This window comes from Triticum dicoccoides, chromosome 7A (assembly GCF_002162155.2).
Source record: "Triticum dicoccoides isolate Atlit2015 ecotype Zavitan chromosome 7A, WEW_v2.0, whole genome shotgun sequence".
Classification (NCBI taxonomy): domain Eukaryota; kingdom Viridiplantae; phylum Streptophyta; class Magnoliopsida; order Poales; family Poaceae; genus Triticum; species Triticum dicoccoides.
Window position 1 is genome coordinate 16,006,763 of NC_041392.1, and position 24,089 is coordinate 16,030,851.

The following is a 24,089-nucleotide window of genomic DNA, read 5'->3' on the forward strand; positions in this document are numbered from 1 at the left end:
GCAGGACGCGGGCGGCGGCGCTCGCGAGATGGAGGCGGCGGGGCGACGTGGGCCGTGGGGGCCGGGCGTGGGCCTGGCGGCGCGGGGACGGAGGCGAGGCCACATGGCGGATCACGGTTGGCGGCGGCGGGTTTGTCCGGCCGGCTTCGGACACGTCCGGCGCGGCGCGAGGGGAATTTAGGGTTAGGGGGGAGAGGATACCCGGGATTTTCGGGGATGCCTTTATATAGGTAGAGGGAGCTAGGAAGCTCCAAATGAGGTGCGGTTTTCGGCCACGCGACCGTGATCGAACGCTCTAGATGATGGAGAGGGTTTAACTGGGTTTTGGGCCACTTTTGAGGGGTGTTGGTCTGCAACACACACGAGGCCTTCTCGGCCCCTCGGTTAACCGTTGGAGTATCAAACGAAGTCCAAATGGCACGAAACTTGACAGGCGGTCTACCGGTAGTAAACCAAGGCCGCTTGGCAAGTTTCGGTCCAATCCGGAAATGTTTAACCCCCACACACGAAAAGAGGTAGAAAGGGGCACCGGAGGAGATAGGAGCGCCGGAATGCAAAACGGACAACGGGGAAAATGCTCGGATGCATGAGACGAACACGTATGCAAATTCAATGTACATGATGACATGATATGAGATGCATGACAAAGGCAACAACACACGGAGACAAAAACCCGAACCCAAGGAAATAAAATAACTTAGCACCTGAAATGGCAAGAGTTGGGATACATATAAGGTAAATTACATCCGGGTTGTTACAGGTTTGTAGGCTGCCATTACAAGCAGGGGCGGAGCTAGGCTAATGCAAGGGTATGCAATGCATACCCAATGTTTTTTGCAAGAAAGTTTCAGTATGTAAGCGCCTGTACGCCTTATCTTGTAGCTGTCTAGTTGTACGTAGAAACGATGGAAAGAACGATTCAGCACCACATGGGCCTATATTGGGCTGGTACTATGCGTCTATGCTAGTGGGCTTCCTTGATGCTTAATACTGGCCGATTTGATCGAAGTCCAGGACACCGAGCCAGCGCCTCGACCGCTGAAAAGAAAAGGCAACGCCTCGAGCCTGTGATTTCGCTGACACAACCGCCGCATCGTGGAATTTTGGCGTCGCCACGCCGCATGCCCGCGTCAGCCATCCGAACAAATCGCCGCATCAATTTTCGGCCGTCGCAGATCGCCGCCTCTCGCCGATCGATCTGCTTAGTCCGCCCATGTCCTCCTTCCCAGTCGCATCTGCCATCTACCAGACAAGTCCTCAACGGAGGTGTGCGCAATTCGGTTTATTATTTTTTATATCTTCGAATTGTTAGTAGAGAATAGATGATTATCTTCATTTCCTATTTTTTTTATTAATCTCTTGTAGCATCCAGTCAATTTTGAGCGTGATTTGCATTAGCTCGCTATACAACTTGTGCAGAAGTGCAAGAAAAACAGGTTGAATTTTCATATTTTATCCATCTAAAATCCAGAATTATCAACATTCAAATTTGTAAGACTGTCCGCGATGCCACCAACTCACTACCTAACATGTATATTTTTGTATATATATTAAAACCGAAGAACAAGTGTCGTGATTCGAAGCGTTGATGGGACAGAGCTTCAAAGGCGTTGAAGATAAGTTCGACATCAACACCAACACCGGTATCTATCGATGTTTGAAAGCCAAAGAGTAATTTATAGTTTTGTTGTTATTATTATGAACTTTTTTAAGTCATACATTGTTGTGTAGAAAATTATTTTTTGACTCTGCATACCCATGTCGAAAATCCTGGCTCCGCCACTGATTACAAGGAATGCTTGGTGACTTGGTGGTTTGCTGCAGCATGCGTTTCCTGGTTGACCTTTTCCTGTGAGTCTTTCAACTTCTCATTAGACGATTCTGCTAATCATGAAGAACTGCAGATATAGAAGTTGGAGAACTGGGCGTTATTTATTACGCCTGATAGGAGGGAGCCTGCATTTTCTTGCTTGAGCCCTGAGTTAAGGGGAGGAAGGATATACTTTGCGAGACTGGTTGAGCTGCGATCAGTGTACGCATTCATGCCGTCGATCTCGATAAGGCTGCTGCACTGCATTCGGTGGCCTTTGTCCACCTTGCTTCTCCAAAATACCTTCGAATCCATCACCCATCCAAAAACTCTCAATTAATTGTGCATTTTTCAACGTGAGCACGAGAACACGAGGTAAGCACCAAGGGTCCAGATAAGATGGACGCCGTGCATGCGAGCCACCGAGATCGATTAGGTAGAACACAGCCACTTATCCACATGAATGCGGTAGCTGTAAAAGCGTGCGACGGCATGGCAACTGATCATTTTCTGCATAAATTGGCCGATTTTACGATCCTGATCAGCCACCATTGGCCACTTTTCTTGCGATATAGGACTACAATATATATACTACTCGTCTCGATCGTATCTACTAGTAATATTTAGCTATGCATCTTGGATCTTGGTGATCAGCGACCACCTCACTTGTAATTAAGCTCTAATCATGCAGCAGGTAGCCACCAACTAAAGCTAGAGAGAGAGAGGGAGAGAGAGATAGAGAGAGAGAGATATGCACGTGGTGCATCAGGTGAAAAAGGAACATAAAAGCTCTCCGTGATCGATGACTCGGATTCCGTTAAACAAACTACAAAAAGAACAACAACTCGGGCTACAAATTGGGATGCACCCCGTCGATCCATCCATACTAGTCCTAGTGAACAATGATGAACCGCGCGCACTGGCATTTGCTCAAGCTCCTCCTCCTGCTCATCGCCAACCACCTACTCTCAGCGGAAGCAGCACAGCACACCAAACAGGTAATGTTGCGGCAGCCTTGTTACTCTTCTCTTTTTTGATTGCAACCTGCCCCACGTAACGCGTCACACCAAAGAGGTAATGTTGCGGCAGCCTTGTTACTCTTCTCTTTTTTTATTCTGAGAATCAAATTGTCTTGTTTCAAAGTATTATATATAATGCTATATTGGTTTGTATCCATGTTTCAAACTGTATTGTAATGTTTCATTGTGTACTAGCAAATTTACTCTGAAACAAGTGCGCTCGATCTTATATATTGGTAGACATCAAAACATTATGATATATACTTTGAAACGACAAGAAAAAAACTAATCAAATATATTTGTAACTCAGTGAAACAAATCAAACTTTGACATAAACAAGAAATTGTGGCACAAATCTCAAATAAGTGATGGATGATAGATTTATGAACAGGATATCACGTCCACTGCAAGGTAGAATATCATTTCTCTTGAAGTTGGTTTGTTTGATGGCATAATTTTGGGTCGGGTATCCTTGTTATTTCAGTCGTATGTCGTCTACATGGGGAGTCCTCCTTCAGGAGGTGGTGGCGTGAAGCTGGCGGAGATGATGCGTGCCGCGCACCTTGAGATGCTTGCGTCCATTGTACCCCAGGAGCAACGGTGGCTGACGCATAGCTACCACCATGCGTTCGAGGGATTCGCTGCCGAGCTCACTGAGGAGGAGGCCCTCGCGCTTTCTGGTTCGGTCTTCAGTCCATCTACTCGTTTCTTGTTAATGGTGGCATATATAGTTGATGCGCTGATTTTGTTTTGTTTCGTAGCGCACGAAAGAGTGGTGTCGGTGTTCCGAGACCCCGTGCTGCAACTACACACTACCCGGTCCTGGGACTTCCTTGACATGCAGTCCGGCTTCCGTGCCGACGGCGGAGCACCCTAGGCCTCCGGTGATGTCATCGTTGGTGTCATCGACACAGGTATTTGGCCGGAGTCACCGAGTTTCAATGATGACGGGATGGGGGACGTGCCGTCGAGGTGGCGAGGGTTGTGCATGGAAGGTCCAAGCTTCAAGAAGAGCAGCCGCAACAAGTAACGCGCCCCCACCCCTTCTTTTGAAATATGCATCGCATGACATATAGGCTTATTAAACATGTGCAATCCTGCATTGGCAGGAAACTCATCGGTGCGCGGTACTACGGCGATCAGCTCGGCTTGGCGGCGCCAAATGCCTCCCTAGCCAGGGTGGCGCTGTCGACCGGCTCGCCTCGAGATGACGTTGGTCACGGCACTCATTGTGCGTCAACAGCCACGGGCGCGATTGTGGAGGGTGCCGACTACTACGGCTTGGCTTGGGGCGCAGCCAAGGGCGGCGCGCCGGCCGCACGCGTGGCCTCGTACAAGGTGTGTACCGAGGACGAGAACGGATGCTCCGGCTCGGCGCTACTCAAGGCCATCGATGACGCAGTGAGTGACGGGGTGGATGTGATCTCCATCTCCATTGGCAAGACCGCTACCGATACAACGCCAGACCTTCTCACCGATTCCGTCGCACTCGGAGCATTCCACGCACACTAGAGGGGCGTCCTAGTGGTCTGCTCGGCTGGCAACGATGGGCCCGACCCATCCACTGTCGTCAACTCCGCGCCGTGGATCCTCACGGTTGCCGCCTCGACCATCGACCGCGCCTTCCACTCCAGCATTGTCCTCGGCAACAGGAAGGTCTTCAAGGTACGATACACTAGTGCGCCATCATCATTGTTTTTCATGCTTGACTGCTTCTTATCCCTCGATATCAACACGATGCGGCATGTCAATTATCATGCCATGGATGTCAGGGTGCTGCCATAAACTTCTCCAACCGAAGCCTCGACAGGGAGCGCTACCCTATGGTGTTTGGGGCCCAAGCGGCAACCCGGAGCACAACGGCGTCTAAGGCAAGGTACATACACACAAAGGGACCATGCATTCTTTTGAATTTGTAGAGTTGATCGATTGTTCACCACACCACTCATGAATTGCATTGCACTGTAGCAACTGTTATCCGCGATCGCTGCGCAAGCGTAAGGTGGCCGGGAAGATCCTGGTGTGCATCGGCACAGACTCGAGGATTACACGGCGGATAAAGAAGCTTGTTGCGGAGGATTCTGGGGCGAGGGGGCTAGTGTTGATCGACGACAAGGCCATGGAGGCACCGATCGACACCGCTAGCTTCCCCTTCTCCCAGGTGGGCGCCGTTGCCGGTGCGCACATACTGCAGTACATTAATTCCACCAAGTGAGTCATGAAACAAATGCTCCTATTACTACTCCCTCTTATCCTTTTTTTTTGACGGGGTAGTACTCTGGACAGTCACGGATGGACGTTTTGTCCATCTATACTTCTATACTACTATTAAAAGAGCAAACATAAACTCCTCTAAAGCCACACAACAAATTGTACACGGGATAAGCAGGACCCTCCGATCAAATCAAATTAAACATATCCTACTGTCCATATTATGTAAATGGTCTGCCACCCAGATCAACGGTTTAGATCAGATGTTCTGCCGAGCAGACGCCGCGGTCTGCCAATTGTCCTAGCGCTCCGCGTCCCAGATTGATTCCACCCGAATCGCGTTACCGAGCTGTTTATCCCGCTAATTTCTCTGCTCCAGGCCTCACGCTCGATCTCCCTCCCAATTAATCTCATCTTCTCCTCAGGAGCGCCAGGCTTGCTTGCCCGATCTGGCACCGTCCGCCGCCGCTGGGCCTCGCCTAGACCACGCCCGCTGCCGTCGTCCGTCCGACCGGCCGCCGCGCCACGCGCGCCGCCGCACCGGTGCGTCGCCTGCCGAAGCATGCTCTCACGCCGGCGACCTGCGCCGCCCCACCGCCGGCCCTCCTGGACGCCATCTTCACCACCGTTCCTCCTATCCGCCGTCGCACCGGTGCATCGCCCGCCGGAGCATGCTCTCAAGCCAGTGACCTGCGCCGCCCCACCGCCGGCCCTCCTCGACGCCACCTTCACCGCCGCTCCTCCTATCTGCCGTCGCCCCACGCACGCCGTCACCACACACCTCTAGCCGGCGGCCTCTCCTTACGCGTGTGTCGCGGGTCGACGCCTGCCGCTCCTCTGTGGTCTCGCCTGATAGCCCTGTCAGATGCGGGGAGGAGGACGAGGTCGCCGCAGAGAGGTCGCCCCGCCTGCTACCGGATCCGCTCATGGACATCGTGCCGCGCATCGACGTCGGCACCAAGCAGTGCCTCCCGCTCCGAATGCGTCAGGCAAACCGCTCTGAATCGTGCAGTGATATTTTGATCTAATTGTTCCAGAGGTACGCAGTTGCTTTTCTCTGCTAATAACATCTTGGAGGTGGCATGCCTTTGGTGAAGGAATTGGAAGCTGGCGTTGGTTTTATTAGAGGATCCGTCCAGGTCAGACGTTCTTATCACTAAATATGGTGAACGGGGGTCTGAAATGGGAACTGTCAATTACAGGCATGCGTATTGTTTGACATTCTTCAGAAGTAGTGCTAGGCATGCGTATTGTTTGACATTCTTCAGAAGTGCCATTTCCTGTCAAGTTGAATGAGATGCTATTGACATCTACCATCTGAAAAAAAGGAGATTGGTTTGTGTTGTGCAATTGGGTTGACTAGGCTTTTATTAATTTTACATTCAGGAAGATATGCTCCTCCGCGTGAGCCACACCAATCTCAAAGGCCTCTTCCACTGTCGGTCAGCTCTCCACCCCCATCTCCGCTCACTGATTTCCTTCACTTTCGAAATTCCTGTGGATTATACTCTCCTGTGCAATTGATAGTGAGAAATCGAATGCGAGGTTTACTGATGATAAGCTTCAACTATGTAGTGGTCTCTTGCATGGCTTATCGGATTTCGTGTAATTTGCAAATAATAAACTGACAATACAGCAAAACTTACTGAAGACATCTTTTCTTTCCAGTCAAAGGTACTTCATCATGCTTGCTACTATAAGGAAGGAAGTGGAACCACGGTTCATAAATAATAAGATTTTTCTGTCTGTTTTTTATTCACACTGTACTGCAACGGTTATCTACTTGCAATCAACCACTACATCTAATGCTTCCTAGATCTGGAACGTCAAGGTGTGGTTTCCTTGTTTTTCACTATTCCATTTGACGCTTCATTTTCAAAATACATGAAAATTCCTTGGAGAAATGTCTACTTTATCTACAACAATTATCGCTACTGTCTTATTGAAGAACTGATTCCAACGACTAGATTGTGACATGATGAAATGCCCCCTCTATCTTCAAGGATTGCTAGGAATATTTTTGGTATTTTGGTAATGCTATTGGAGTGAGTTTGCAACGCCTATTTGATAATGATCATTGCGTGATTTTTTCAGTCAGAGAGAGATTTGTGCCAAAAACAAATGCACAAATACCAAATTTTCGAACCCTCTTGAAATTAATGTATTTGGTTAAATGACACCGTTGTATGGCATTATTGTACAAAGACGTGATGCTGGATCATGCGAACAAACTTAGTGGTGTATATACTTGCATAGGCAATTTGTGAAGCTTACATATTTGATATTTGAGATGATGTTTTTGATGGTATATCATTTGTTATGTTGATGCAAATAACCTTGACATATGCCTATTTTATTGACTGTTTTTTTTCAGAATTTTTTGTCGACCTATTAAATTTCCCAATCTTTTTGCAGTGATGTGCATCTATTAAATTTTCTCAAAGAAAAAATGACTGTTATATGTCAGCTTGTCAGTTCAGACGATCAGAGGAGCATCTTCATCTTATCATATCTTTGCCTGTAGTGCCCAATATTGCTATGTTATGTGTATAGTTGAAGATGTAGCTGCACAGTGATTTCTTATGGCCTTCTCAATTTCAGTTATTACTTCAGATTTTGTCTGATATTTGGCTGAGCAAAAATTATATCCATCAGATAGCTTGCTATTTCCCCAGTGGTGCAGATTTTCTCTGAAATGATATATCAGCTAAACATTCTGGATATGCGTGTGTTCTTGCAAATGTACTCAAAGCCTCAACCTAGATTTTGTCGGAACCAAAGTTCACTTCTGATAGAGTACGTGTTCTGCCTATACCTTTTCGGTTGCTACATGATTTTGTTTGGGTACTGAGTATATAGCATGTTAAAAAGGGCAAAATGTTTAAAAATATTTTATAATTAGGAACAAGATCAATTTCGTTCATTTACATGAAAACATTCTTTGCAAGTTCCCCTGCTCTCACAAAAGGAACACTCTGGTATACTTCCAAAAGCATTACATAGGTTATGACATGGCACTTAGGTCACTAAGCCCCCAGTGTTTTATTTTGTACTCTTGTTTATTCTCTTCCAATTTTTGAGCCAAGGTCAGCAGTAAAATGTATCTGGTCCATAATAATTGTTCTTTACACAACAAACACAATACAGTTTTATTTTCCTTCCCGATTTATAATTTGTATTCCTTGCAAAAATGACATGGAACTATAGATTATTCTTGAACCATAATAATGTGCATAATGGTGCTACAATCCGGCACTGTTGTTATTTCATATTAGTTAGTATAGTATGAACAGTATGCAGTTTTGTTTCCTTGGAACCAAGTAGGTACCTGGAGTTTTATTGCTTGGGATGTGTAACCTACTCTGAACATGTAACTCAATCACACATGTTTGGAGCAAAGCATTTTTTTTTCATGTCTATGCACTTAGTTTGGTACAGTTTTGAGATTTCATGTCTAACTTACTTTCACATTTTGTTGTATAATATGGATCCAGAGCCTATGACCAAGTTTCTGTCTGTGTGTTACTTGACTATCAATCTGTGTGACGAAATTGACTAAGGTGCTGTTGTATGTAATGTGTTTTTGTTAAGTCTGTCTGTATGGTTGAGAAGTCCATTGCGTGTGCATGTTCGGCGGGAGACATGGTGCTCATATGGAAAGAAAAATATCTGCAAAGCTATATTTAGCTCAAATTAAGATTGGAGTTACATTATTGCACTTGATCATTTTATTGAAATAATTGTCTCCTAACTAGGATAAATTGGAAAATTTCTTTTTGCAATTATACGTGCGTTGCACGTGCATGATTACTAGTGTTTGCAAAGAATTGAAATGAACGATGATCGAACTATCGATATTTCAGGAATCCGACGGCTGTGATCCTCCGCACAAAGGACGTCAGGTTGTTCAAGCCTGCGCCCGTGGTGGCGTCCTTCTCAGCGCGCGGCCCTGCTGCCAGCCATCCTCAAGCCCGATCTGATGGCGCCCGGGTCAGCATCCTCGCCGCGATGCCGCCCATGAACATGGAGGACGTCCCCGCCGGCAAGACGCCCTCGTCATTCTCCATCAAGTCCGGCACTTCCATGGCTTGCCCGCACGTCGCCGGCGCCGGTGCTTTCCTCAAGTCGGCCCACCCGGGCTGGTCCCCATCCATCATAAGATCCGCTCTCATGACCACAGGTGCGTGCCTCTGTGAAAGCAAAGCAAAGAGGTCGATTGCATTTCTAACTAAAGCGATTAACCGAGGTTGTTGCTGGATACAGCGACGGTGAGGAACAACCTTGGACAGCCGGTGGCGAGCAGCAGTGGCGCGGTGGCCACCGGACACGACATGGGTGCTGGCGAGATCCTACCGCTTCGGGCGCTCAGTCCGGGCCTGGTGTTCGACACCACCACAAGGGACTACCTCAACTTCCTCTGCTACCAGGGCTACAAGGACAAGGTCATCCGCAAGGTCACCGGCGACGCCCAGTTCACCTGCCCGCGTGGCGCACCCTCGCCGGACCTCATCGCGAAGAGCGTCAACTACCCGTCCATCTCGGTGCCACGGCTCGCGGCCGGGAAGCCGTTCGCAGTGTCGCGCACCGCCACGAACGTCGGGCAGTCTAACGCGACGTACGCGGTGACCGTCGAGGCGCCGCCGGGCCTCTTGGTGAAGGTGTCGCCTAAGCGGTTGCTGTTCTCTAGGCGATGGGCCACGGCGTCATACGAGGTGAGCTTTCGCTCAAGCCGGGGCCAGGAAGGGGTACGCGTACGGCGCCGTCACCTGGTCGGATGGCGTGCACTCGGTCCGGACGCCTTTTGCCGTTAATGTCGTCTGATGGTGTGTCTGCCTCTTCATTTCATTTTCATTTTATTTTCGCCACTATATGTTTTTTACGTGCGTAAATTATTCCGCACTCCTTGATCTTGATCTGTGTGTTACATCACAAGTGTGCTGGTTCAATACAGGGCCTGAAACGTAACTGGGGCGCTGGTGGCCGCAGTGGCCGCCACATGGAAGTTGACTACTTTGTGCTCGGTTTCCTGTCTCTTGGTTCAGCAAGATGGTGTTTTATCGTTAATCCAGTGTTATGTATGTTGCTTGCATTGTGTGCCCTGACTAACTACTACTGTGAAAGTTATATCAGTGGAGCATCAGGCTCAATTGGTTTTAGATGTTGCATCAGGCATAATTTGTTTTTCATTGAAGTATTTTTTTTTTCATGTTGTACTTCTGACTCGTTGAATTTTGGTTTTGCTTACGCATGCCAGAAGGGCTGCGAGGAACACCAAAATCATACAAAATAAAATAAAATTTATATGCATGTTGGTTTCAAAGTTGATAATAGGGATCGTTTCCGACTTGGATTGTACATGATTATAGAACTATTAGATGCAGTGTCGTATTTCCGAAAAACCACTGGTTTTAGTAAAAATAATTTCAAAAACACTAAAATTCAATTGAGCCAGTGTTGACACAAAATCTGACAAATGGGTCCAGCTGTCATCGACTCCATCATCCTCCGCTGGCTCTGTGTGTCTGTGGCATGGGTGATCCAAACTGTTATAATCTGGGCAGACCGCATGCCGTGCACAACCTGGACGGTGATCATCGGTATCTTCCCTGACTACCGTCTTTGCGCACCATCTCCTCTCGCATGAATTATACGGGTAGTCCTACCTCAGGGCACCATGATCGTCTCCGACTATTACACCGACCTGAAGGTTCTCGCTGATGAGATGTGCCAAGTCAGCTCTCCGATCATCATTCACCGACCATGGTGTCCTCTCTAACTTGATGAGTCGGGCCGCCTCCAACCTCTGCCTCCTCGACGACCAGATGTTTGCCAACACCACCAACTTGTTCAAGCTCGGGGAATGTTGCATGGCGCGCACCACCAAGATCATGGCCTCGTCTGCGCAACGTCTAGCAAGCCGGTAACACCGCAGCCCCCTCATCAGTCCGGGTCCCCTAATATGAATGGCTGCTGCGGCAATGGCGGCGCCAGCCAGCCTGGTCCTCCGCAACAGCAGTAGCACGCCCTAGCATTCTACTTCCACACCGCGCCATGGACTAGTCTTGTCAATGTGTGGACCTGAACCTTCCCTTGTTAGAATAGTTTCAGAGATCAGAAAGATGTTTAAACTCTTGTAATCCTTTTCTATCTCTTCTTCTGTTTTACCTTCTCCCGATCTCCTGTAAACTCTCGTGGTGTATCCTAGCGATCGCTAACTACTTGTACGCCAAGGCTTGTCTCCTATTAATACAACACACGCGGTCCTCAGGGGTTCTACGCTTCCTATCAATAGTTTCCATGGTCATCAGAGCCTCTTCCTCCTAGATCGAAAATCCATCTAGCCAGTGGCGAAGCCACGTATAGGCCGTGTAGTCACTTGACTACATAGCTCTTTGGCAAAAACATCATACAGTAAGTATAAATCATGCAAAAAAAACATAAAAGTATGTACATTTGACTACACAACTTGGAAGTGACTACACATCATTTTGTTCTTGGCACCGCCACTGCATCTAGCCCTAGCGAAAGCCATGACCGGAACTACCTCCTCCGCCCTCGTCAGCACCATGAGTGCCCTCACCACCAATTCATCCTCCTCCATCTTCGCCCCATCATTCAGCACTACCCACGCCCCGTCCATTGGATCCCCACCGCAAGAGAAGCTAACCAGGAGCAATTTTCTCCTATGGAAGGCCATCGTGTTGCCGCAAATCATGGGCACACAGATGCAACACTTCCTTGATCCGGCGAGCCTGTGCCACCGATCACCATCACCGTCACCAAGGAACGGAAAGAAGAGCAATGCGTCAATATGGCGCATGTTCTCTGGTATGCGCATCAACAACAGCTACAAGGGTACCTCATGGGGTCCCTCTCCCGAGAAGTCCTAGCCTAGGTTGTCACACTTCAGACGCCGGCCGAGTTCTAGGCGGCCATCAACGCCACGTTCGCTGCTCAAACCCAAGCCCAATCGATCAATACTCGAACTGCGCTGCATAATCTGAAGAAGGGCAACTCAAGCGTGGCGGACTTCCTCACCAACACCAAGTCTCTCACGGATGAGATTGCCTGCGCTGGACCAGCCCTCTCCGATGGTGATATCATGTCCCACATCCTCGCCGGCCTTGATCTCGACTACAACCCCATCGTCTCCGCCCTTGCTGCCCGTGTGGAACCAGTCATGGTGCAAGAGCTCTACAGCCAACTCCTCTCCTTCGACGTCCGCATCAACATGCTTCACGGCCTGAACCCAAGACAGTCTTCTGCTAACGCCGCATCTCACGGGCACGCAACAGGTGGCCGAGGGTGCGGTCACCAGGGTCGCGGCCGTGCCAAGAGCAGCAGTGGCCGCTGGCGCGGCGCCCCCCAGTATGCTCGTCCAGGTTCAGGCACAGGGAGCGGAGGCTATGGCCAGCATGCAGGCGATGGCTATGGTAAGAATCCAAGTGGAGGCAGCTCTGGCTATGGACAGCATGCAGGCAGCGGCGCTTCCTCCTCCAATACTCGTCGATCTCGTTTCCAGCTCTGTAAGAAGCCTGAGCATGAGGTAATGGACTGTTGGCACAGATTTGATGAGAACTTCGTCCCTGATGAAGGTCATGTAGCTGTAGCGATCAGGGAATAGCAAGAAGATGTCGGCATGGTCTGGTACGCTGATTCCGGTGCGACGGATCATATCACTAGCGAGCTTGAGAACCTTGCTGTTCGTGAGAAGTACTACCGTGGAGATCAAATTCACACCGCAAGCGGTGGAGGTATGGATATACATCACATTGGTCAAGCTATTATTAATTCCCCTACTTGCAAACGTGATCTTTTCTTAAATGATGTCATTCATGTTCCCCAAGCCGACAAAAATCTTGCATCTATGTCTCGCCTAACCGAAGATAACAATGTCTTCTTTGAAACTCATCCTAAATATTTTTTTATAAAGGATCGGGCAACGAGGGAGCTCATACATCACGGTAGATGCGTTGGAGGACTCTACCCCATCACATCAGGAGCTCTTAGTTGTCTTCGTCGTCGTCAAGTCTACTCCGTCGTCAAGCCATCCTTGCCAAGATGGCATCAAAGATTAGGACATCCATCTTCGGTCATTGTTAAGCAAGTAGTGAATAAAGGAAACCGTGTCTCATAGTTCAAATGAAGAGTCTGTTTGTGATGCTTGTCAATGTGCCAAGAGTCATCAACTACCATATCCTAGGTCAACTAGTGTTTCTCATGCTCCTTAAGAGCTTATTTTCAGTGATGTATGGGGTCATGCAAGAGATTCCTTTGGAAGAAAGAAATATTATGTTAGCTTCATCGACGATTTTAGTAAATTCACTTGGATATACTTGCTCAAATTCAAATCTGAAGTTTTTGCTATTTTACAAGGATTCCAAAAGCTTGTTGAACAACAATTTGGTAGAAAACACTACACCACAACACAGATGTAAGGGCAGTCAAACTGCCGGGACAAGGCACTTACAGGGGCAGTCAAACTGCCGGGAATGTTTTTCTCCCGGCAGATAGAACTGCCACGAGAACGGCTGCCGGGGATTATAATTCCCAGCAGATAGGGATGTGCCAGCAGTTTATATGCCATCATGCTGAAACTTCTCCCGGCAGTTCCTGTTCTCCCGGCAGATATTTTTTGCCAGCAATCATCAGCTTTCCCGGCAAATGATGGGCCAGGGGTGCCAAGTATCCCAATTAATAAGGCTATTAGACTCTAGTATTACATTTATTTCACATTTACATACACACCCCAATTCAAAAGATGACATCCATTCAAATAAAGCAAAAAGATTATGCAGATGCACATCGCATATATATTATAAATTCTGATCATCAAATATTTTACAATGTTTTCAATTCATTGATTACACATGAAGACTTCCCTCATAATTTAGCATCTTTAGTCTCTAGACATCCGACAGTACAAGATGTAACAAACACAAAGAGTAAAGCCTGTAAGTTCTTCTGTGTGAGCTCAGAGCATATGGTTACGGCAAGGCGTCTTAATGAATCTTACAGGAACATTTTCAACCTGGACAGGAAGACATAAATTAAAAGTCATGTATTAGAAAACATTATATCCATTACATTTATTACGATACTCAGAATCTACAAAGATGCACCGCCCAACATTTTCTCAACAAATTTCCCTTCAAGGCATCGAGTGAATATTTGATTTAATAAAAAGCTAAAAAATGTCCGCAGTTTCAAGCCCGGGCACATGAATTAAGCACATCTAGTTGCCCTTCCTGGAAAGCATGACAACAGTTTCAGGTCTGGACAAATAATTAAACCCGTAATGGCATGGTGTGATTGCCTCTAATATTAAGTTTAGTTTCCTGATAGTGAAGACTCATCAAACTCTGTTTGAAAAAACTGCACATAAGACAATAGGAACAACGTTCGAGAAAAAAGAAGGGTCATCCACAACCTGTATGAATTTTTGACATCATAGGATCTAGTATTTTTGTATGAGCACACAAAGGCAACTAGTACAACAAAAAAATTCAAACATTTTTCCAGCATTGACTGACAGAAGTATAGAAACTAAAATGTTTGGTGTTTGGTTTAACTCAAAAGAACATACAGAGTTTTCTTAAAGGCATATATCATGATATTCAGGTGTGAGCTTCTGAGAGGTCAGAGGAAATAAAAGAACATTTTCAATGCTACTTTATATAGAGAGAAAAAGACAAGTCGGATATGAGAGAACCGTACAAAATACCCTTTCACCAATCAGATCACAAAGTAGTATCATGATTCCTGAAGAACACACACAAACATGCAAATTAGATTGCAAGTAAAGATCAATCTGTAACCATTGCAGTCATAGATACAGAAAATTAATCAAGAAATTCCAGAGTTTACTACATACAACTCTACTGCCGATTAAAAGTTTACTTCTCAAATAATGATAAAGATCTGTATTGAAGTGTAGTATCTTGGACCTTCAATCTCACAACACTGTAGGAGCAGTATACTGTAAGTTTAAAAGCTAAATAATGTCCGGACTTTCATCTTACAACAACATTATGTATGGCCTTGTTAGAGTGGAAGAACTAGACAAGACACACAAATTAAGCACATCTAGTTGCCTAGTAAGAATTTACCAGTACTAGCAGGCAGAGGCGTGGCGGACCACCGACAACTTTTTACATACGCTGTAGAGGGGCCAAATAAGATATGAGAAGAAGATTTTTTTTTATATGTATACAATCATGATCTTGTGAAGAACTGTTTCATGTATGTCTGAAGAGAGAACCCGACATCAGGTAAAGCATTTGACTCAGAAATCAGAAAGTGAGGTGCCTTACTGTGGTACAAATGGAAAAATATAACCAGAGTAAGAAAGGTCATTGTGAAGTTATATCAGACATTCAACTATTCAAGGTCCACTGAGTTGAATAATTTGTTCTTAAAAGAAGTCATACAGCAGCACGTTTGGAAAAGAATGAAAGGTGATATATAGCATACCTGATTACACATATGTAGCCTTGTACAGGAAGACTTTATGTTTTGACACATTAATAGAGTTGTTCAAGTTCGCCAAAGAAAAGAAGAACCAGGAAGCCAAGAGAAAATCCTAACATGAATGACGATAAACTGAACCAATGAAACAGGGTAGTTCGTGTACTATATAGTAATCTTGAAAATAATAAAGATATGAGAAGAGCATACAACCATAGGTGTCACGGTGATCCTTGGCAATAAATAAAATGATGTTCAAAATCACAAGTTCCAACAAAAGGTGAAAAACTTGATTCCTTTGCTAGAGACCTTGAGTTTAATTCATTCACCAGAAAATCGGCTTGTAGTGAAGCTTTGTTTTTATTCACAGGACAAAAAACAGGAAGCCAGGTTAAGTTAAAAAATTGCATTCATTGTCTTTAAAATTTCAAGAATAAAATATCGATAAGTTTGAACATTTTTGGTCAGATTTGTGATCCAGATACTCCAATATTTTGTAGAAAAAACAATGTGCACTACGAACAAATCTGGTGGGCCTTCTTCCTTTTATGTTTAGCTGAGATGACGATTGTTAAGGTTCATAGACAGCATATTATTTCATTAGAGGAAGTGTAAACACATTAAGAGGGTAAAGGGACCTTGCTAATTCTAATCATAAACAATTATAAGGTCATATACTCACTGTATTCGAAACAAAGTTAATTTTCACTGTATCTTGTTAGCATAGCAACCATTAATCTAAGCAGGCATAACTCTGAGGCAATGACTTCCTAGGTTCAAAAGCTTATGTACTATTAAAGAGTAATAGATATACACATACTTCAGGCTGGTTATGTTACTTTCTATAGTGGAGCTAACTATGGTAGTATAATCTCCATTTTTTATCGAGGGCTACATTTAACACCCCACCATTTAACATCAAAGATTCTGAATACAAAATGATAACAGTATGAGCACCATACTCATCTCGACAACATCATCAGACCATCCCTCGTCTCGTACTGCACTGTATGTTCCTTCCATGATTCTATCAAGCAGCTGAAAAGTTAATGTTGGCAAAAATTGTGGTAGCATGAGGAAAATAATTGCACTTAACATTGCATATTATCCTGGAATAACAGTTAGCCATAGTGAGTAAACTTTCTCGAGCTATATAACAAATGTCTTCAGTTGTGCAATGTCTGAACCTGAATAAAAAAAGATGGATCCATGTACCTAAAAAGGGTGGATACAGACACACGAAATTTTACTAATCATAGGAGGGTACACGTACACTAACTTGGCTGAAACCCTTTGCAAATCACGAGCACTAGGAAATTCTCGAAAAATCTACCACTGCTAGAACCAGTCTCCAATCCTTTCACTAATAGCACCTCCATCAATTTGGCAGCAAAAGAAAAAAAACAGCAATACGGAAGAATTACTAACTCGGTGGATGGGGGATGTAGGAGGGAGGGGAAATCTGGCTTCGTACTTACAACTGGACAATACCCACCGTCAGTTCTCATTGAGCAGAAAGAGAGATTCACTACATTGGCAAGGAAAATCTCACCTGCATCGGGTTTCCACCGGCACGGATCTAAGTGGAGAGGCACCGTGCTCGCCGCCATCGGGGAGGAGGGCGTGGTCGGGAGCCCCCCATGCTCGCCAGCGTGAACGGCCGTGGAGAAGAGGAGCACGATGCCATGGTGGACCCTTGGGAAGGCACTGCTTCCTCTTGCGCTTTCCGTTGCCGACGACGGCAATGGTCTGGCTGGAGGGCGGCCGACGGCCCCGACCTGGAGTGATTGGCGGCTGCGGTCACTTGGGTGCTCGGCGGCGCCGCTCTGGAGCGGTGGAGGGCGACGGCAGCACGGCTCGGCATGGAGGGCGACTGCGGCACGGCTCGGCATGCAGGGCGACGGCGGTACTATTAGCGCTGCTATCTGGCTTTTTTTTTTTTTTTGAGGGGTGAAACATGTTTCATTTATTCAACAAAGTCTGGGATTTCCGCCGCAACGACCTGCAGAATGCAGTCCGGCGGGGATTGAAGCCACACATTACACAACTCATCACTAACACCAAGTTTTGCTAGAATATGCGGAGCGCTATTCGCTGATCTTCTCGTCCAACTAATTTTATGAGCCTCAAAATCTTGAAGCGTGCCCTTGATCTCTTCCACCACCGGTCCAGCTACACCCAGGTTCTTGGTCTGGTCATTCAACATGTTAACCACATTCTTGCAGTCCAACTCCATCTCGAGTTTCTCCACATGCAGCTCCCTTGCAAGTTTCACTGCTTGTCGGCATGCAAGGATCTCCGCGATCTCCGGGTCTGACGTCGAGGCAAAACAATGACATGCAGCAGCCCGGAAAGCACCGTGGTGATCACGAATTACCACGCCTCCTCCACTCCTTTCCCCCGCCTTGAGTGTAGCTCCATCTGAGTTCGCTTTATGCCATCCGTCCGTCGGTGGATGCCAACGCACAGTGTGGTTGGGTGACAAATGAGTCTTCTCCCGTATGACCTGCACAGCTCGCCATTCATTCATATATGAGCACACCGTTTTTGCAACAGCTAGTGGCTCTACTATTCTCTTCCCATCCCTTGCCTCGTTCCTAGCAAGCCACAGGCCATACAAGCTCTGGATCATCACCTCTCTCTGATCTGACGATGCTTCCGCTAGCCATTCAATCATCCAACGCTGTAACGCGCTCTGGGAGTCAACATACACCGGCGGGATCGCCACCGGGACACCCATTTCCGAGCGCATCATTTTCCAGAAACATGCCGAGTGAGGGCATCTCCAAAACCTGTGCATCACGTCCTCCTCCCTTCCACATGCAACACAGACCACAGCCTTCTTAATCTTGCGCCTGTCTAGTTCCTTTCCTAGGGCCAATCCATTTCTCATCAGCCTCCATGTGTGGATTTTGACGCGCAAGTGTCCCAGAGCGCAAGCCACACTTTATGATGTATTACTGAGGACGAAGGCCCCGGCTGTCCTGCCTTCGCACGTCGGATAGACATCCCGAGGTGGTACGCCGATCGAACAGTGAAAATACCGTTTTTTGTGAAGTTCCAGGCTAAGTAATCCTCCACGTTTGGTCCTCCAATATTGATCTGCATGATATCATGTGCATCCTCTGGTGTGAACATCTCTGTAACCTTAGGTACGTCCCAGTCTGTGCCATGTGAGTTTAACAGATCGCTCACTTTGGTGACACCGGGTACATGTATCTCGCCCAGTGGCTTGAGACTACCCACTCTCGGGATCCAGTGATCATGATGAATATTTATACTACTTCCGTCACCAATCCGCCAGATAATTCCCTCTCTAAGCAAATCTCTTCCATGAATAATACTTCTAAAAGTAAAGGAGACATTGCTTGGACATGTTGCGTTCATAATGGATCCATCTCTGAAATATCTGGCTTCACACTCGCGCACACAAAGATGAAGGATTCCGCAAAATCCGCCAAGCTTGTTTGGCCAGCAGTGCTTGGTTAAAAACTTCAAAATTACGGAAGCCCATACCGCCCTCACGTTTTGTAGTGCACATCTTGTCCCAAGCAATCCAGTGTACCTTTCTATCTCCATTGGCTGCACCCCACCAGAAGTTCGAAGAGATAGAAGTCAAGTTCCGGCACGTTTTCTTTGGGAGTTGAAAACAGCTCATGGGATACGTCGGGGTAGACTGAAGCCCAGACTTAACAAGCACCTCTCTAGCTGCCTTTGAAAGTCCTTGGCCCTCCCATCCTGTAACTTTGCCCCTTGAGGCTTCCTTCACATTTTTGAAAGCGCCATCTTTTGATCTACCCACCACCGTTGGCAGGCCAAGATAGCGCTCACTTAATGCTTCAGATTGTACTTCAATGATTGCCTTTAATACATTCTTTTCATTGTCCTGGCATCCTTTTCCAAAAAAAATCGACGACTTATTTAAATTTACCTTCTGCCCAGACGCTTCCTCATACACATGTAGAATATTTTTGAGCACTTCGAAGTTACTATGAGAGGCCTCAAGAAACACAATACTGTCATCGGCGAATAGGAGGTGTGTCACATTGGGGCCAGTGCACCCAAAGGAGACACCCTTCAGCTCGTTTTCCATTTGTGCATTTTTGAGCAACGCCGAGAAACCTTCCACACAAAATAGAAAGAGGTAAGGAGATAACGGGTCGCCCTGCCTTAGACCCCGTGATGGTACAGATCTTCTGGAGCACCCTCCATTTAGCCTGACAGAAAAACTCGCCGAAGTGACACACCTCATAACCATATCAATCCATTGCACTGGGAAGCCTATTTTCTCCATCATCCGTTCCAAAAATATCCACTCAACCCTATCATATGCTTTCATCATGTCTAGCTTTACAGCACATAATGACTTCTTACTCTTTCTCGTTCTGATGGCATGCACGCACTCGTACGCGACAAGAAAGTTGTCTGTAATGAGTTGCCCCGGCACAAAGGCACTTTGCTCCTCAGAAATCATGATGGGCAACACCACTTTTAGTCTGTTTGCGAGCACCTTGGCCGCAATCTTATAGAGGACATTGCAGAGACTTATTGGTCTAAATTGAGATAGGAGCTCAGGGGAGTTAATTTTTGGAATCATCACAATCACAGTTTCATTGAAGGAACTAGGTGCCGACACCCCCTGCAAAAATTCTCTTACTGCCTTGCAAACGTCATTTTTTACCAGCGCCCAGTGGCGTTGGTAAAACAAAGCCGGCAGCCCGTCTGGGCCCGGAGCCTTCGTCGGCCCCATCTGGAACAAAGCCGCCTCGATCTCTTCATCCGTAAACATCTCACACAGCCGCGCCCCCATATCGGTCGTGACACATGCTTGTATATGTTGCAGCAGTTGATCAGCTCCTGCTGACCCCTCCGACGAGAAGAGGTGTGAATAAAAGTCTGCTGCAACCTCTCGCATCTCTTCGTCAACAGTGCACCGGCTTCCATCTGGTCTTTGCAACGCCCTCACCGTGTTCTTCCGTTTTCTGTGGGACGCTCGGTTCTGGAAATATTGTGTGTTCTTATCTCCAGCCTTTAGCCAATCTACGCATGAGCGCTGGCGTTGCATGATTTCCTCTCTAGCATATATCTCATGCAGCTGAGCCTCTATGTCATGGACCTCGAGTGAGCATCCAGACACCGCAGCTCTCTCCTTTGCCTCTGTTAGTTGCGCCCTTAATTTAGCAATTTGCCGTCGGACTGATCCGAAAACTGTACGTCCCCAACGTTGCATGTGACCAGCAAGTTTAGTTAACTTAGTGCATGTAGCCTCAAGGCCAGCGCCTTCCGTAGCTACACCATTCCATCCTTCCTGCACCATTTCTTCATATTTATCATGGCGAGTCCACATCTCTTCATAACGGAATGGTCTCACTCCATCTCTCGTCCCATTTGCTTGGGATTCAACTGCTCTAATTACAAGCGCTGCATGGTCTGACTCCTCAGTAAGCACATGTTCGACCGTCGTTCCAGAGAATAACTGCAGAAAATCGGAATTGCATGTGCCTCTATCCAGTCTGACCTGGATGTTCTCTCCATCATCTCTCTTATTATTCCAAGTGTATGCATATCCGATAAATCCCAGGTCCGCTAGGCCGCAGTCGTCCAAGCATTCCCGGAACCTCTCCATTTGTGCAAAGCTACGAGGATTGCCACCGAGTTGTTCAGACTAGAGAAGCGTTTCGTTGAAATCACCAACACAAAGCCACGACAAATCATCTTGGGCTCTAAGGTATCGGATAGCATCCCACGTTTTCTTTCTCAGCTCCGTCTTTGGCTCTCCATAGATTCCAGTGAATCTATACTGTTTGCTCTCAAACATAATTTCTGCATCGATGAAATATTGACACCATGGTCTTACCGAAACCTGCAGCTCGTCCCTCCACCACAGAGCTAGACCTCCGCTTTTTCCATTACAGTCCATCGCCACCCCTTGTCTGAAACCGAGGCTCCATTTCAAACGCTCCATCGCCCTTGCCTTTTTCTTAGTCTCACATAGAAAAACCACCGCTGGGTTGTAAGACCGTATCAGGTCACGAAGTTCGCCAACTGTCGGGTCCAACCCCAAACCGCGACAGTTCCAGGCTAACAGATTCATTGCTCTCGGCGGCCCTGGGATCCAGAGGCCGCCGCTCCATCATTCTTCTCAGAGATGCGATCAAACACTGAAGCCGTTTTTTGCCTCGTATCACGAATGAAAGCATCTTGTGGAACCTGTTTATATGTGTCACCCTTCACTACCCACATCTGCATAGGTCTCCTCTTCCTACTATCATGGTCGTACTTAGCATGTGATTCCTTATACTGCTGGTGATCATACTCCGTCCTGGCCCTCCTAACATATGTGCCCCTTCGCCTGCCTTGCCCTCCATGCATACTGGATCCCCCCAGTGGGTCGACCCGGCCCGCAGCGCTTGCATGGCGCCCGACATTGGAGCTTTCCCCTTTGTCCCTTTCTTTGCTACCCCACGCCTCCTCCCACTTCCTGTCTCTTTGCCGCTGTTGGCTCTGTTCCATTAATTTATCTCTCAACACCTGTTCATGACGAGCCTCTAAACTATCTCTCAGGTCCCTTTCCTTGCCTACCCCCTGCCTGTTCTTATCTTTACTTGGGCTATTCACCTCTCCTTTGTCCTGCCTGTACATCTCGCCAGTGCGAGTGTTAGAAGTCCGAGAAAAATCTGCATTCAGGTTCCTCTTGGTAGGCATGTCTCGCACTCTTGGTTGTTCATGATGCATGCGTGGCACATCTCCTGTCCGAGAACTGCTCATACTATTGTTGCTACTTGCAGCACCACTACCTGATCCTTCCTTTCCCTGGTTGTTTCTTCCCGGTGATGCTCTAAGCCAGCCCCCCCACTGTGCAGCAGAGTCGATAGGTGGCTCGCACACTCCCCCCGCATGGACAAGCCTTCCACATTCAAAACAAAAATGAGGGATCTTCTCATAATGGAAATCAAACCAGGTTTTCTCCACATCCTCTTTGAACTTTTTTAGATAGAATCCACGGACCAAAGGCTCATGCACAGAAATTGTAGTTCTGACTCTCAGCTGTGTCCCTCTCGCAAAGCCCTCCTTGTCCACATCAACTCTCACCGTCTCTCCTAGCCAGTTTCCCAAAGCTGTTCCAAAGACCTCTGTTCTCCTGTCCGGTGGCAAATCTGTTACCCTGACCCAGATATCAATTTTGTCAAAAACCATCTCTGATGGTCTCTTGTCTCCCTCATAATCCTTCATGATCAAAACTGAAAAATCATACTGCCAGGGCCAGTTGTTCAACACATGTTTCCAGTCCCCTTCGCTTCCGAAGTGCACCTCAATAATATTGGGTCCAATCTCCATGAATCGGGCTTCTCGGTGCAGGCCCCATGCTCTTATCATTGTCCTTTCTAGCACTGTCCTATTCATTGGTCTTGCTGAACATACCTTGCCCACCGCAGCCCACCTATGGCGTTTCTAAACTACAGGATCTGGATCTTCGAATATGAAGCCCTCTACCTCCTTGTCCATCAGCACCATACTTCCCATCCTTGCCGACAGACTTGCAGCCGGATCCGGTGTCTTGCTCTCAACCGGGGATTTGGTGGATCCCCTGCTAGCCGAACCCTTCTCTTCCCGCGCCGGCGGTGTAGCCGCTGCCGCAGTTGAGATTGGAGTCTTTTTCCCCGGAGTCGCTGCCGCTTTCCCATCTGCTGTCCCCGCCATCAGCACCGCTCCACAGCAGAGATCACAGTTTCGCCGACCAGAGTCGAGGGGAGCGCCGTCGCCGCCCAAGTCCCTGCCGAAGTCAAGCCACCCCCGTCAGAACGAAACCCTAACCCTAGCGTAGAAGCGCAATCGCCTTGCAATCGCCCTCTACCGCCTTAGCGCTTCGTTGCGTGGTGGACCCCCTCGGTGGCCGAGCTGGTGCGCGACTTGGCGCTATCTGGCTTTTTCTGGGGGCGCTGCTATCTGGTGGAGGGCTGGCGCGTACGCGTTTGTTTTGGGCCAAAATTTGGTCACTCGCGCGCTTTCCCACCGTGCTTAGGCCCCGATAATTTTCGGTCTCGCAGCCGGTCCCAGCAGATTGTAAGCCGTGGTTTGGTTGTTCGGGCAGATAATGCGCCCTAAAATGTACCGGCAGTTCGTGTGCTGTCATCGCTTAAGTTCTCTCGGCGGTTTCTTTGCCCTGACATGTTTGTACCGGCAGAAACAAATGTCCCGGCAGTTCTTTTGCCCTAGGTTGGATATTTCTCCCGGCAGTTAACTGCCCCCAATCAAGTGTTGTGGTGTAGTGAAAATCCTCACAATCCAAAGTGACTTGGGAGGTGAGTATGAAAAACTCAACTCTTTCTTTCGAGATATAGGCATAGAACATCATGTATCTTGCTTGCATGCCCACCAACAAAACGGCTCTGCCAAATGTAAACATCGCCACATTGTGGAAGTTGGCATTTCTCTACTTGCACATGCATCAATGCCACTTAAGTATTGGGATGAAGCTTTCATTGCAGCCACCTATCTCATCAATCGTTTTCCTAGCAAAGTGATTAGAAATTTCACTCCTTTAGAACGATTGTTTCATCAAAAACCAGACTACAATTCTC

At 47.3% G+C, this 24,089-nt stretch overlaps 1 protein-coding gene, 1 long non-coding RNA gene and 2 pseudogenes across 3 annotated transcripts; 3 read left to right on the top strand and 1 right to left on the bottom strand.

Moving 5' to 3' along the window:
* The first annotated feature begins 980 nt into the window (after positions 1–980).
* On the top strand, positions 981–9,861 carry LOC119332876 (annotated as a pseudogene).
* On the top strand, positions 5,538–8,599 carry LOC119331729. The gene is made up of 2 exons (XR_005160625.1): positions 5,538–6,871; positions 7,456–8,599. It is a non-coding gene; the product is annotated as an uncharacterized LOC119331729 (long non-coding RNA).
* Positions 9,862–12,121: 2,260 nt separating the features above from the next.
* Positions 12,122–12,233, top strand: LOC119334912 (annotated as a pseudogene).
* Positions 12,234–16,043: 3,810 nt separating this feature from the next.
* LOC119332134 lies at positions 16,044–17,405 on the bottom strand. Of its 2 annotated transcripts, none has more exons than XM_037605304.1 (2): positions 17,060–17,405; positions 16,044–16,545 (listed from the first exon to the last, which is right to left on the bottom strand). In XM_037605304.1, the coding sequence occupies exons 1-2, from the start codon at positions 17,397–17,399 to the stop codon at positions 16,538–16,540; spliced, it is 348 nt and encodes a 115-aa protein (XP_037461201.1). In that variant the 5' UTR covers positions 17,400–17,405; the 3' UTR covers positions 16,044–16,537. The 2 variants fall into 2 exon arrangements, with proteins under 2 accessions (XP_037461201.1, XP_037461200.1); XM_037605303.1 differs by having other exon boundaries at positions 16,050–16,987.
* Positions 17,406–24,089: the final 6,684 nt, after the last annotated feature.